We start from the raw sequence: 13,562 nt of genomic DNA, 5'->3' as shown, positions 1-13,562 counted from the left end.
CCCACTGGCGACCATGTTTTTCAACAGACCGGAACCACTTTTGAACTCAACCAACAAATCATTAAAACAACCATTTTGGCAAAGTTACATGAAGATTGGGCATGAAATGTGACTTCTATAGTGTAAACACGGTTTTTCTTTTTTTTTTGACATAGTGACCTAGTTTTTGACCCAGCATGACCCAGTTTCAAACTTGATCGAGGTATCATTGGGACAAAGCCTTTGACCGAGTTTCCTGAAGATCGGACAAGAAATGTGCCCTCTTGAATGTTTACAAGGTTTCTCTATAGCCAAATAAGGAAAACTGCCCCGCCCACTGGCGGCCATGTTTTTCAACCGACCGGAACCACTTTTGAACTCAACCAAAATATCAGTAAGAAAAACATTTTGACAAAGTAACATAAAGATTGGACATGAAATGTGACTTCTACAGTGTTTACAAGGTTTTTCTTCTTTTTTTTACCTATTGACCTAGCTTTTAACCGGGCATGGCCCAGTTTCGATCTCGACCAAGGTATCATTGGGACAAAGCTTCTGACCAAGTTTCATGAAGATCGGACAAGAAATGTGGCCTTTAGACTGTTTTCGAACAAATTTGGACGGACGGACAGACGACGGACAAAGACCGATCATAAAAGCTCACCTGAGCAATCAGTTGAGCTAAAAATTAGACGCAAACTTGTTTACATTTTGATCATTTGCATCGCGAACTTCTCACATGTGTGCAAAACAGCAATTCGCTGCTGAGTAATGAAAGCCCTGAGTCTATAATACAAAATTTGTAAGTTTTAAGAAATTCTTAATTCTTTTTATATAAAGTTTTGTATTGCCAGTTTATAGGCCTATATTATCATTTTTGGGATAATGATATTGTGTTTAAATTGTAATTTTTTCAAGTTGTGCTATAAAAAAAGTCATTAATAATCTATATTTTGACATTTTACCTCATGTTAGATGTATTTTATTTGATAATAATTATGTTTTAATTTTAATGGCAGAAAGTTGCGACTAGATATTTCGATGGGTCATTCGCCCAAATTCTTGGCTGCACAGTTCTAGCCTGGTCAGTTGCACCGGTCTTAGTCTTTCTCTGCCTGTCAAACAGTACAAGATATACTCCCTCAGCATTGTGTCCGGCACAGCTTCACATCAACTCATCTTATTACTTTTTTGGAAAGGGAAAACTTTTGTTCAACAAATTTATTATTGAGAGTAACTTTTTATGTTATTGTGTTAACTTTGAATGTTAAAGATCTAAATTCAAATAAATATTCTTATACAAATTTATAGATCAAGATTTGTATCATTAAAGCTGTTGTGCGATGAGTGTTTTATTATGTTTTATAGGCTCCTAAAGGTTTCCTTATAGAATATTCAAGTTGACCACTAGTGCAAACACAATTTCCTGTATGGTTAAAGATGTGGAGACAGAACCATTGTATGTGCAATTTTTATTTCATGCACTTTAATATTTAATATTTCATGTATTTTTAGTCATGCTAGGTTTTGAAAAAGAAGGTATCGTTATATATTAATTAGTATGTTTCCTTGTCGATATTAATAAAATGTGTATGATATTCGCTTATTTTGCCTTGCTATTTATAAGAATGACACAAAAGGGAAAGCATTTGCATCTTTAAAGAACAAATTGTACTGAATTCTTCTTTTGTCAGATCAAATCTGTCATGTTTATTTGTTTAAATTATCAGTTTATGTGTGTTAATTTAAATGTTTATCAGAACTGTTTTATAATTTGTTTTCTTTTAAAGTGAGGACCAAATTTGTATTTGTTTTATTTTTCAATAGATGAATGCTCATTCCATTTACATTTTCCATATTTTCTATCCTTTTAAAGGGTAAGTTTTACTTAATTCGTATTGTTTATTATTTATTATTATTGTTTGATTCACGCAAGTCCGAAAATTGTATGGACAAAATTCTAAATTTCTGTGAGAATGACCTCAAAATTGTAAATGCCAAAGTGGATGTTAAAATTGATAGAGCCCATAGGGTTGTTAAATTTGAACAAGGGAAAATTCGCCCAGTGGTTGTCAAATTTAACTTTTATGGCGATTAATGTAAAATTAAGGACTCTGCCCGAACTCAACTGCGAGGCTCTAGCGTGAGCGACCAGTTTTCGAAGGCCATTCAGGACAGACGGAAAAAGCTCATCCCATATCTAGTACAAGCCCGACAGCAGGGTAAGGATGCGTCCCTGTCATACGACGTGCTGTACATCGATATGGTTCGCTACACGCACGATCGCCCCCTTCGGGTCCAGTACCGGAACTGCCGCAACACCACAACAGGAACCGACCTAACGCATATCCTGCAACCGGAAGGAGAAGCAGTCCATAGGAATGCAACGAGAAGCAGCTCCGTTGTATCTCATGGAAAATCCAGGGACTCTTAAGTAAATTAAATTGTTTCTTTCTGAAACCTGGAGTTCAAAAACTGACAATGTAGGCATAGAAGGCTTTAATTGTTTTACGTGTCCTCGCCCGAAATGTAATACAAAGGCTAAGAAAAAATAGTGGGAGTGTCTGCGTATATTATAAAGAAAAGTTTTTTGGGAATATAACGCTTGAGAAATTTAACGATAAAGGCATTATCTGGATTAAACTAAACAAGTCTTTTGGGGGGTACGAAAATTATATATTTATCTGTAGCTGTTACATTCCGCCCGGCGACTCGACAGTATATAAACAACCGAATTCCCCTTTATTTGATTATGACTTTTTTGAACAACTATCGTCCGATTCACGATACTATAGTCAATTTGGCGAGGTCCTTATTACCGGTGATTTAAACGCAAGAACAGCCACTAAACTTGATATTAGTCAAAATATTAATCTAGACCGTTATATTGATATGCCTGTGTGCGAAGTTCCCGTGGATAATTTGCCAATAAGATCCTCATATGACAGTCACTGTAATGCTTTTGGTAATAGACTATTAACGTTATGTAAAGAAAACGGCGTTTTTATTGTTAACGGTCGCAAAGAGCAGGGTAAATTCACGTGTTTCAATAATACAAGTAGTAATATAGCTGCTAGCGTAGTTGACTACGTTATCGTGAATTTCAATATCTTTGAATTAATCAATTATTTCGAAATACTTAATATTAACGAATTGCCCAGTAAATTTTTCATTGGAATTCAAATCGATAAAAATACTAAAACTGATTACGCATTCAACAAAATTATTTGGGACAGTACAAAAAATGAGCTATTTGTATCAACATTAAATGTATACAAAACTAACTTTGACAGATTTGTAGACGATTTGCTTAATGATGCAACATATATTAATTCATGCATTGAAAGACTATCTTCATTAATTTACGATATTTCTTTCGAGGTAAACGGTAAACATATCATCGTGTCTGGTAATAAATGCCCAAAACCTCCCGACGTGAGAAAACAAATACCATGGTTCAATAATACATGCAAATATTGCAAAAACGAATTCTATAGTTGTAAACGGCGTTTAATCAATAACAATACAAATGAAAATATGGCTCTATTTTTGAAAGCCAGAAACGACTATTCGAATATTAAAAATAAAGCAAATCGGGATTATTTTGCAAAAGAAAAAAAAACATTATCTACGCTAAGTAAAACAGGCATCCGTAAATTCTGGAAATACATCAACAAATTTAAAAATAACACAAAAGCAAAACCTAACAATATTGATGTCGACGATTTCATTCGCCATTTCAAAAATTTATCTAATACACAAAACCTTAGCAATTTTGATAAAAATGATCTCTCACTTGGCGACGCAAATATAAGCATCAGAGAACTAGATTGCGATTTTTCAGTGGACGAGATAAGTAAAGTAATTTCTAGTCTCAAACGTAATAAAAGTAGTGATTTATCACATAATGTTGCCGATTTTTGTATCGATGGATTCAAATACATGTATTGCTCCTTATCTTACTCACATTTTTAATTTTATATTTGGAAGAGTTTTATATCCAGAATCATGGTGCAAGGGGGCAATTGTACCGATGTTTAAAAAAAGAGATATTACTAACCCAGCAAATTATAGGGGAATCACTCTCATAAATATAGTTTCACAAATTTTCTCTCTTGCTCTTTGAAACAGGACTGATTAATGGTGCGAAAATAATCAGTCCCTATTTTGTTATATGGAGCTGAAGTTTGGGGAATATACACTTTTACTGACTTAGACAAACTGCATATCAAATTCTGTAAATATGTTCTAGTCGTAAAACAACAAACCTCAAATGCTGCTGTACTTGGTGAGCTTGGAAGATTTCCGTAAACAACCGTTTGTAAAGAAAAATCAATTAAATACTGGCTAAAGATTATCAACTCACCAAACTCTTTAATGCATGAAACTTTGATGAAACAAATTAACTTTGCTCAAGAGACTCGTATTAAATTTAGTGATTTGAATAGTTTGTGGTTTTCTTCCCTATCAACTTTGCTTAACAAGCTTGGTTTTGGTAATCTTATAGATTTTACTATGAGCGATTATTCACTTCACTATGTTTTCCCAAAGACTAAAAGACCAATACATTCAGTCATGGCACGAAACACTCTCAGTACAACCTAAAATGGAATACTATTGTAAATTTAAAGAAGATTTCGAGTTTGAAAATTATCTAGTAAATATAAAACATGAAAAACATCGTAAGGAACTAACCCGTTTCAGGCTTTCTACACATTCTCTTGAGATTGAAACTGGTAGATATAACATATAGAAAGGTCAAACAGAATATGTAAACTTTGTACGCAAAATGTTGTTTAATCGGAATACCACATTTTATTATGTTGTACTGCCTATTCAGATCTGAGAAAAGATTATAACATTTCATCGAACTGGCCAAATATTACGAAATTCAAATACATTATGTCTGAAAAGAAAGAAAGTAAAGTACGAAATACAGCAAAATTCATATACAATGCTATGAAACTTAGAAAAAACAAATAAGAATCTTAGTGGTTTTTTATATAAAAAGAAATTATATCATATGTAATGTAATTTATCTTTTTATTGCATACGTACTCGTCTCGCGTATACATCTACGTACTGTATTGCTCATATTGAAATGATTATCCGCTCTACCTTCAATTTAAGTTGACGCTACTCGAAAGGTTCATTTGTTAAGTTCTGTGTCCATTGTATACGATCAATTTAATTTATCTTTATTCAATTACCTAATTTATTTTATTTTTTTCTTCTCTAATTTTTCCCGTTAAGTTTTGCTTCTATTGTCCTTTGTTAGCTCCTAATTTTCGTTTTCGCACTAGGCGCTAATTACAGAGCAAACATAACTCATTAGATTATATTGTATGCTTTGACTTCTAGGATGTTCTTTGTAAAATTGTTTACGTTCCATTTTATCTTTATGTTTTCTTTAATGAATTTATTAATTTTATTATTATTTTTTCTTCTCTATTTTTTCCTTTCAGGTTATGCTTCTATTGTCCTTTGTTAGCTCCTTTCGTTTTCGCATTAGGCGCTAATTCCAGAGGAAACATAACCCATTAGTGAATATGATATGCATTGACTCCTAGAAAGTACCTATTCTTTCGATTGTGTATGCTGCTTCCTATTACAACTACTCTGTTTTTTTTCCATTTTATCTGGCAAATATGCTCTACAACTGATTTCACTTGCACTGTATTAATCCAATGCTATGATTGTTATTATTGTATTGTATTGTACGCTTAAATGTTGTATTGTTGTATGTCTTGGCCATAATTAAACTGAAATAGATTGTAAATGGCCAAAGGTAAATATGCCGATTCGCCAATAAATGATGATGATGAAATGATGATTAATTGTCAGAATAAAATAGTAATAGTTTTAAAACTTTTTAGTTGAACGCCGTACGCGACAATCCACGCCTACACAAAAGTAGTTCTCAGTATGGGCGGGACTTAGCAAACAATGCACGCTGCACATGATTATGATTAACACAAATGTCGGCGGATATAAAAGTGATATTGATGGGCGGAGCTTAAACGCGTTATCGGATGGGGCACTTAAAATATCATGTCAATGTCTCCAATGTAAATGTGCACTAGTGGTATAATAAATGAGGAGATCATAGGGTAGCAAGGTCTGACAGAGTTAAAACGACAACGGCGAAAGATTCGCCGAAAAATGTTCCTCAAGTAACCTGGTCAGCAGAGCAAGTGTGCTCAACACATACAGATACACCCGGCAAACTTGGGTGTAACCTACCTGCCAACGGAGAACCAGACAACACACTGTCATCATAAGAATCAATTAAGGGATTAAAACTGCGTACTTAATTGTTGCATTATCTAACTTTCATTTACTGGATTCATTTTTATGGCGGAACGAATAATTATACTTTACTTGCCTTTCATACGATTTTGCGCTTGTACCAACCTTTTTTTTCATGCGGCATATCGCTCGTTCGATGTTGATTAAAACCGTGAAAGTTTAGATATATTATCACCACATCTATTAAAGATATTTAATGCTATACTGAATTCAGGTCATTTTCCTCCAGAATGGTCCAAGGGGTTCATTGTGCCTGTTTTTAAAAAGAATGACCATGACGATGTGCGTAATTATAGGGGGATAACTCTGTTAAGCTGCATGTGCAAACTTTTTACGAGCATTCTAAACAGTCGTTTAAATAACTGGATTGAAAATAATAACATTTTAAGTGACGCTCAATTCGGCTTCCGAAAGGGCCGCTCGACTTCTGACGCTATTTTTGTACTTAATGCTATTATTCAAAATGTCGTGAATTCTAACGGACGTTTGTACTGTTGTTTTATCGATATGAAACGTGCATTTGATTCGGTCTATTTAAATGGACTATGGTATAAGCTTTACAACGCAGGTATTAACGGTAAATTATTAACGCTCATCAAAGACATGTATCATCAAGTTAAATGCTGTGTAAAAAGTGTAATTTATACTCGGATTTCTTTAATTGTGCGATTGGACTCAAACAGGGAGAGGTACTCTCGCCGGTGCAGTTTTCTCTATTCTTAGATGACCTTGAACTATTTTTAGAAAAGGACGTCAATTCTGGACTTTCATATGATGACTTGATATTTATACTTATGCTTTTTGCTGATGATATGGTAATATTCGGCAAGTCTGTAACTGACCTCCAACAAAGTATTAACAACCTTAGTGAATATTGCGATCTTTGGGGTCTAGAAGTTAATATTAGCAAAACTAAGGTAATGCTATTTAGAAAAAGAGGACCGACTCTTAACAATGAAAAATGGTCATTTAAATGTGAAAAGTTAGATATAGTTGACGACTTCAATTACTTAGGAACAGTTTTTAATTACACGGGTTCGTTTTTACTAAACGCTGAATCTCTTTCTGGGAAAGGACTTAAAGCCCTAAATGTTTTAATGATTATTAAAAAAACCTTGATATCAAACCTAGTATTGCTTTTCAACTTTTTGACGCATTCGTTGGTGCGACTTTAAATTATGGTTGCGAGATATGGGGATTTGATAAGTTTATCGAAATAGAACGTATTCATCTTAAGTTTTGTAAAAGGCTCCTAGGTATCAAAGCATCTAGCAGCAGCATGGGAGTATATAGGGAACTAGGAAGGTATCCACTTTGCATTAACAGAAATGTTCGTATAATAAAATACTGGTGTAAACTTATCCATTCAAATAACATAATCATATCAACATTGTATGAACGTTTCAAAAGTATGAAATTGTGTTAAAGTAATTGGGCTTTTAATGTGAAGAAGTTATTGGATACCTACGGATTTTCATACGTATGGGACAATCCCTCTTCTGTCAATCTCGATACCTTCCATATTGTATTTAAGTCAACTGTTTTAGACGTTTTTAAGCAATCCTGGTACAATTCGATTAATAATAGCAACTCATTAATGACATATAAATTATTTTAATGTACCTTTGAGTTTGAACCATATCTTGATTATTTGCCAAACAAATTGCGTATATGTGTTTCCAAATTACGATTATCGTCGCTCAATCTAGCAATTGAAACAGGTAGACATAACAATATAGAGAGATCACAGCGAGTATGCGCAAAATGTCAAGTCAGAGATATTGAAGACGAGTACCATTTTATCATGATATGCCCAGCCTTCAATTCACTAAGGAAAGAACTAATCAAAGCCTATTATTATAAAAGACCAAGTATGTTTAAATTTGTTGAATTAATGGGAACTTCAAACAAAACACGAGTAAGGAACCTGAGCCAGTTCATATGTAGAGCCTTAATGCAGCCCCACCCAGCTAACTAACCCTTGATTTTCAAATATTAACTTATAAATTTCCCTTCATCTAGTAGTTAGGTAAATAAACTCGTCTTTTTAATGTTTGATGGCCGTACTATGTTCATCCTCAACATTCGTCTGTACAAGTTCTTATTACATTCACCTTATTCATCATCTGAATATGTTAGCCTAGCACAACTTAAATACTATTGTTGCATATTTTGTAAAATGTACAAAAAAAAATCAAATTTTTTACAATTACCTTTTGTTTTTAAATTATCTATGTTGTACAGTTTAGTATATTTCAAATACTTCACGTATAGTCTTAACGTTCCAATTTTACTTATCTTGAACAAATTTGTTAAAATATTAACTAACTAATTTTTATTCATTTTTTATATATCAAGTTGTCTTGTATAACGTTTAAATAATTGCACTTTATTTATGGTTTTCATCCTTCAATATTTCTATGAAAGTTAATAACAAATAATTGTTTTCATCATCTGTATATGTTTTTCGAGCGAAACACGAATACTATTTTTTTTTTCTTATTAATATTTGTAAAACAAATCTTTATTATGTACAACTTATTAATTAAATTCATGTATGTATGAATATGATCTTTACGCGATCTATATGATATTTAAATATTCTTATTTGTTCTCACGTTGACATAATGCTTTGTATAACTATTCTGTAAATGACAAAAAACTGTAAAGTTTACGTCAATAAAACATTCTGTCTGTCTGTCTGTCTGTTTACAAAAGTATTACACGCAAATGATTTTAATTTAAAGTTTGATACAAATATTTGTCAAAATATGGTTGGTATACCCGAAACAAGCTTTAACATATATGAAGCTTATCATCATTAAAGCCACACACCTTGAAACGAAGTACATGTTAATCAATACATATAGATGCAATTTGAAAGTGTGCACAATTGTCATTAAATCTATAGCCTAGTTAGCAAGTAATTTATTATTATAAGTTTAAAACCGAAAGTATGATTTCTACACGTATACGTACATTTCGACAAACGCGATTATTTTTAACTTTTAAAGCGCAAAAAGACGGATTTCTACCTTGTAACCACCAGTTATATTCTTATTGAGATAGATAAAATTAAATCTATAGCATTGTTTGCAAGTAATTTATTATTTTTCAAACGGTACCGCTTTTAAAACGGAAAGTAGGATTTCTAGACGTATACGTGCATTTCGACAAACGCGATTATTTTTAAGTTTAAATGCGCAAAAGAGACGTATTTCTACCTTGTAACCACGATATATATTCTCATTGGCATAGATAAAATATGTTTCTTATTTATACTTAAATTTACTATGCCACGTATTTCATTTCAAGGTGTGTGGCTTTAAACTTTGAACGTGCACTTTTTTTATAGTTGTAAATAATATTATGCATACTTTTATCATTACCACATTCCACAAACGGGTGAAGACGTCTGTTCCAAAAAATCCAGTGTACTTTTCCTCTAGGTCTTGTTTTAGTTCTTTTCTGACTATGGTGTGCAGCTGAAGAGACAACATGTTATCAGTTGTCAAAATGTTGTGTATATAATTAAAAGCGTTCCAGACTTTCAAACGATCTTAAAATGCCTTTAATAGTGGAACATAAATAATATACTCAACAAATATTAGTTTTATTTCATTTCTTTTGTCATTTCTTTATATAAAAAATTATCAACATTAATAATTTAAAACTAAGAAACAAGTATAGAATTTTCATTTTTGTCGCGCTCCTGTACGCGGCAATACGATATTAGTTCTGCAAACAGGCACACATAAGTCGCTTATTTAGGGGAGTAACTGGCCACTGATCATAAACAAAGAGTTTTATATACAGAAATGTTCGTCTGGGTCTGTAGATTATGGTATGAGATTTCATTTGTTCGAAAAGTGCTGGAGGGCTTTAAAATCCAAGATTGCGTCCAAGATGGCCGCCAAAAGTGTCCTACTCACTGTATACATTACAACTTTTATTTTATGTGTGGAAAATTGCTATCCTCCTTCTAAATCAACATTAAATGAAAGGGGTGTGTATCTTAAATGCTTTATTTACCTATTACCATGTAATGGGATGCATTTTTGTGCATATTTTACTGAAAATCAGCGAAAAATGCTCCAAAGTCTAATATCTTTATGTATTACTATCAAGTATTTGATTAAAATGTACTTAAAACCAGGTAAAATTAATAAGTGTATTAATATCCTTTAAAACAAATGAAAAAGATAACTTTATGGTCAAGAATACGATCCAGATATGATTAAATAATATTTTAATTGATGAAGTGATTTGTAACTGTACTTTCATTTGATACATTGTGTTGATTCATAGCTTAAAACTTAAATTATGATTTTATACCAGTAATATGTTATCCATTTAAATGAAATTATATACCATTTTTATGAACTGAGTCAACTTTAAACTCTGAAAGCTATGACAACTATAATAATATAAAGAATTATTTGATTTTAGGTACTAAACATTTGTTGAGTTACTCCCCTTTGATATAAATTTACCATATACTTAAAATTTAGCAGACACCAATGTCAAACTTGTTTTGTCATTTTCACAGTTTTCATTTCCATGTACATCTAATATGGTAAGTATTTAACATGTTTATTCATTTTTCGTTTCATAACTACATGCTATGTTTATAGATTTTAATTGATAAAACATTTTCTCAAACATCATCACAAGGAAATTTGTCTGCAATGTCATTGATGTTATTCATCACATATATTTACTAAAATCAGTTTAAATACAGGCAAAAGTAGTGTGCGTGAAAATTTGAAAGCCTAACATGAAACCTACACTGTCTTTTGTATTTAATAAGAGGTGCTAATATTTGTTTTTCCAAAACTTGAGTAGTACTCGGATAGGTACTAGTAAGCGGACATTGTTTTCACTCATTTTATTATCTTGTAAATTAACTTATTTGAATTTTTTATATTTTTTTTTCTGTTGATGAAATATTGTTTATGCCTAATATATGTTACTTTCTGCCTATTCTAAACTATTGTTTTGAATATATTAATAGGTTCGACAAGCCAAGGGAATGCCACAGTCTTCGGGGAAGAAAACATGGCTACATCTGGAGAGAGCTTAAAGATCTACTATGACTGCAAAGTAAGAAAGTATGTATTGTTAATTGTAATTCTGTTGATCCATTATTACAGTCATTTATTAAAGAGGTTTGCGGATACTAAATAGTTAGATATAAATGTACTTACAATGAGAACACAGGCAAGTTATAATTATTTTTAAATCAAAGATGATTTTTGTTTGCTTCAAAAAAATGGAGCAGATGAGTGTACAGAAGACAAATATGACAACCATGTGGTGATCCTGGTCTGGTATGACAATGACAATGATATTCATAAATATCATAGTTTGATTTCTCTCAAACATGATCATTGAGAGTAGAACATTAATGTCATTTCAAATTCTCTATTTTTCTTCAAAGGATTTCATATGTATTTCTGTTTTTCAGGCCCAGATGGTCCTATGATGACTCAACAATGGATGGCAAGGAAAACACAATAACACCTTTTTGAGACGAGGTCCACTTTTGAGAACTTTGACTGGAAATTATAGTGCTTCATTTGTGGCGAAAAGTGCAGCCGTCATAAAGACAATACATCAGGAGGTTTTAGCAGAAGTTGGTCCCTAGGGCCAAACAAAAAAAATTGTGTGTTTCGGGAAACGGCTGAAAAAAAAATTAGGTAGGGTAGGTATTTTTTTCTGGTCTTTGCGATGGCTCACATGCTTTTGCAATGGGAATATCCGGGAAAAAAACATCGTACCGAAGTATGCGCGTCCTAGAAATTGGATTATATTCCGTTTCTTGTTGAATTCTCAAATGCGCATAATTATATTTGTAATCCGAAACACTCTTCCCTATTTCATTTTTACTCGACGTTATCACATTCTTCAAACAAACTGTAAATGTACAGTGTGTTTTAATCTTTTCTCTCGAGAAAAGCGCGCGCAAATTATTCCCTACATGAACAACGTCACGTCAAACGCATGGAAAGCGTGCGTGCATTAAATTTCCGTTTAATGTTCCGTGGTAAATTTTAACAGAATGATATAGTGAATGATTTGGAATTTGACATTTCCTTAAAATTAATTGCAAATCAAACACACTGTATATTTATCGTTACGGACGTTTACATAAGTCACTATTGAAACAGTTATTGTACTGTATACTGGTGCAACAGAAAATCCAGACGAAACTGGATTAAGTGTTGGGTGTTGTCAAAACGAATCCCGGAATAAATCCCCTTCGGAAGAAACACCCTTCCCTAAAAACAGCATAGCGGAAGAAACCCCCTTTCACATTGTGCATAAACGGAAGAAACACCCTTTCATAGCGGAACAAACCCCCTTCCAGTTTTCAGACAGGCGGAATAAACCCATTTATAACTGTTATTCAAACTGTTCGAAAAACATTGACACGTAATTCGATTCACAATTTTCCTGTTTGAAGCAATAATAAACATTTTGTATATTACATGCTCACATTAGTATCACTACATTATATATATATATATATAATATATATATATATATATATATATATATATATATATATATATATATATATATATATATATAGTCAACCGGGTTTCATGTTTTAGTTGTAAACGTATACCAGGCCACTTTTATCTACTGTAAAGCATTTTGAAAAACAAAATTATGAAAAAAATAGTGGTTGATGTATAACAACAAAAACACAAATAACACTATTAAAAAGTCTAATAAGCGGTACGTTGACCATATCTTGTGTCAATTTCATAGATCTATATGTGGGCTTTTAATTGCTAATTATATATAAAAAAAACAACATGAGATTAACATAAGGCCTAACAAAAAAATATGTTTGTTTCCACTGACATGGCCTAAAAAATTAGGGTAGGTAGGTAGGCAAATAATTTTATTTTTAAAAATATTTTTTTTTAGAAAATGTTGTACATGGTGCATCTTCTTCTCATTTTTTTGTGTACAACTGTATGTACAATAAATTTGATGATGTATGTAATGCTATATGGCTTTATTTAAATGCTTAAACGAAATAAAAACTTGCTGTTCATTAATTTTGCATTTGTTGCTTTCCTTATTTTCGAGTTTATTGTTGATTTCTGGCAACGGCTTTAATACTGTATTCAAATGTCAAATATATGGCGTCTGTCCGTCCGAAAACTTTAACATTGGCCATAACTTTTCCAATATTGAAGATATCAACTTGATATTTGGCATGCATGTGTATCTCATGAAGCTGCACATTTTGCGTGTAT

The 13,562-nt window shown here is 32.3% G+C and overlaps 1 protein-coding gene across 16 annotated transcripts in view; it reads right to left on the bottom strand.

Annotated features, from left to right (window-relative positions):
• LOC127875355 (uncharacterized) overlaps positions 1–13,562 on the bottom strand; it is a 55,599-nt gene that overhangs the window by 26,339 nt on the left and 15,698 nt on the right. For all 16 annotated transcript variants that reach the window (XR_008047378.1, XM_052420370.1, XM_052420364.1 and 13 more), the window contains one exon: positions 9,666–9,773. Coding sequence is in view for 15 of the 16 variants with exons in the window: in XM_052420370.1 (XP_052276330.1) it covers positions 9,666–9,773 (108 nt within the window). In the remaining variant the exon portion in view is untranslated. The remainder of the gene's footprint in view (positions 1–9,665; positions 9,774–13,562) is intronic.

This window comes from Dreissena polymorpha, chromosome 3 (assembly GCF_020536995.1).
Source record: "Dreissena polymorpha isolate Duluth1 chromosome 3, UMN_Dpol_1.0, whole genome shotgun sequence".
NCBI lineage: Eukaryota > Metazoa > Mollusca > Bivalvia > Myida > Dreissenidae > Dreissena > Dreissena polymorpha.
Note: the sequence above shows the minus strand (reverse complement) of the source record. Positions and strands in the feature narration are given on the sequence as shown.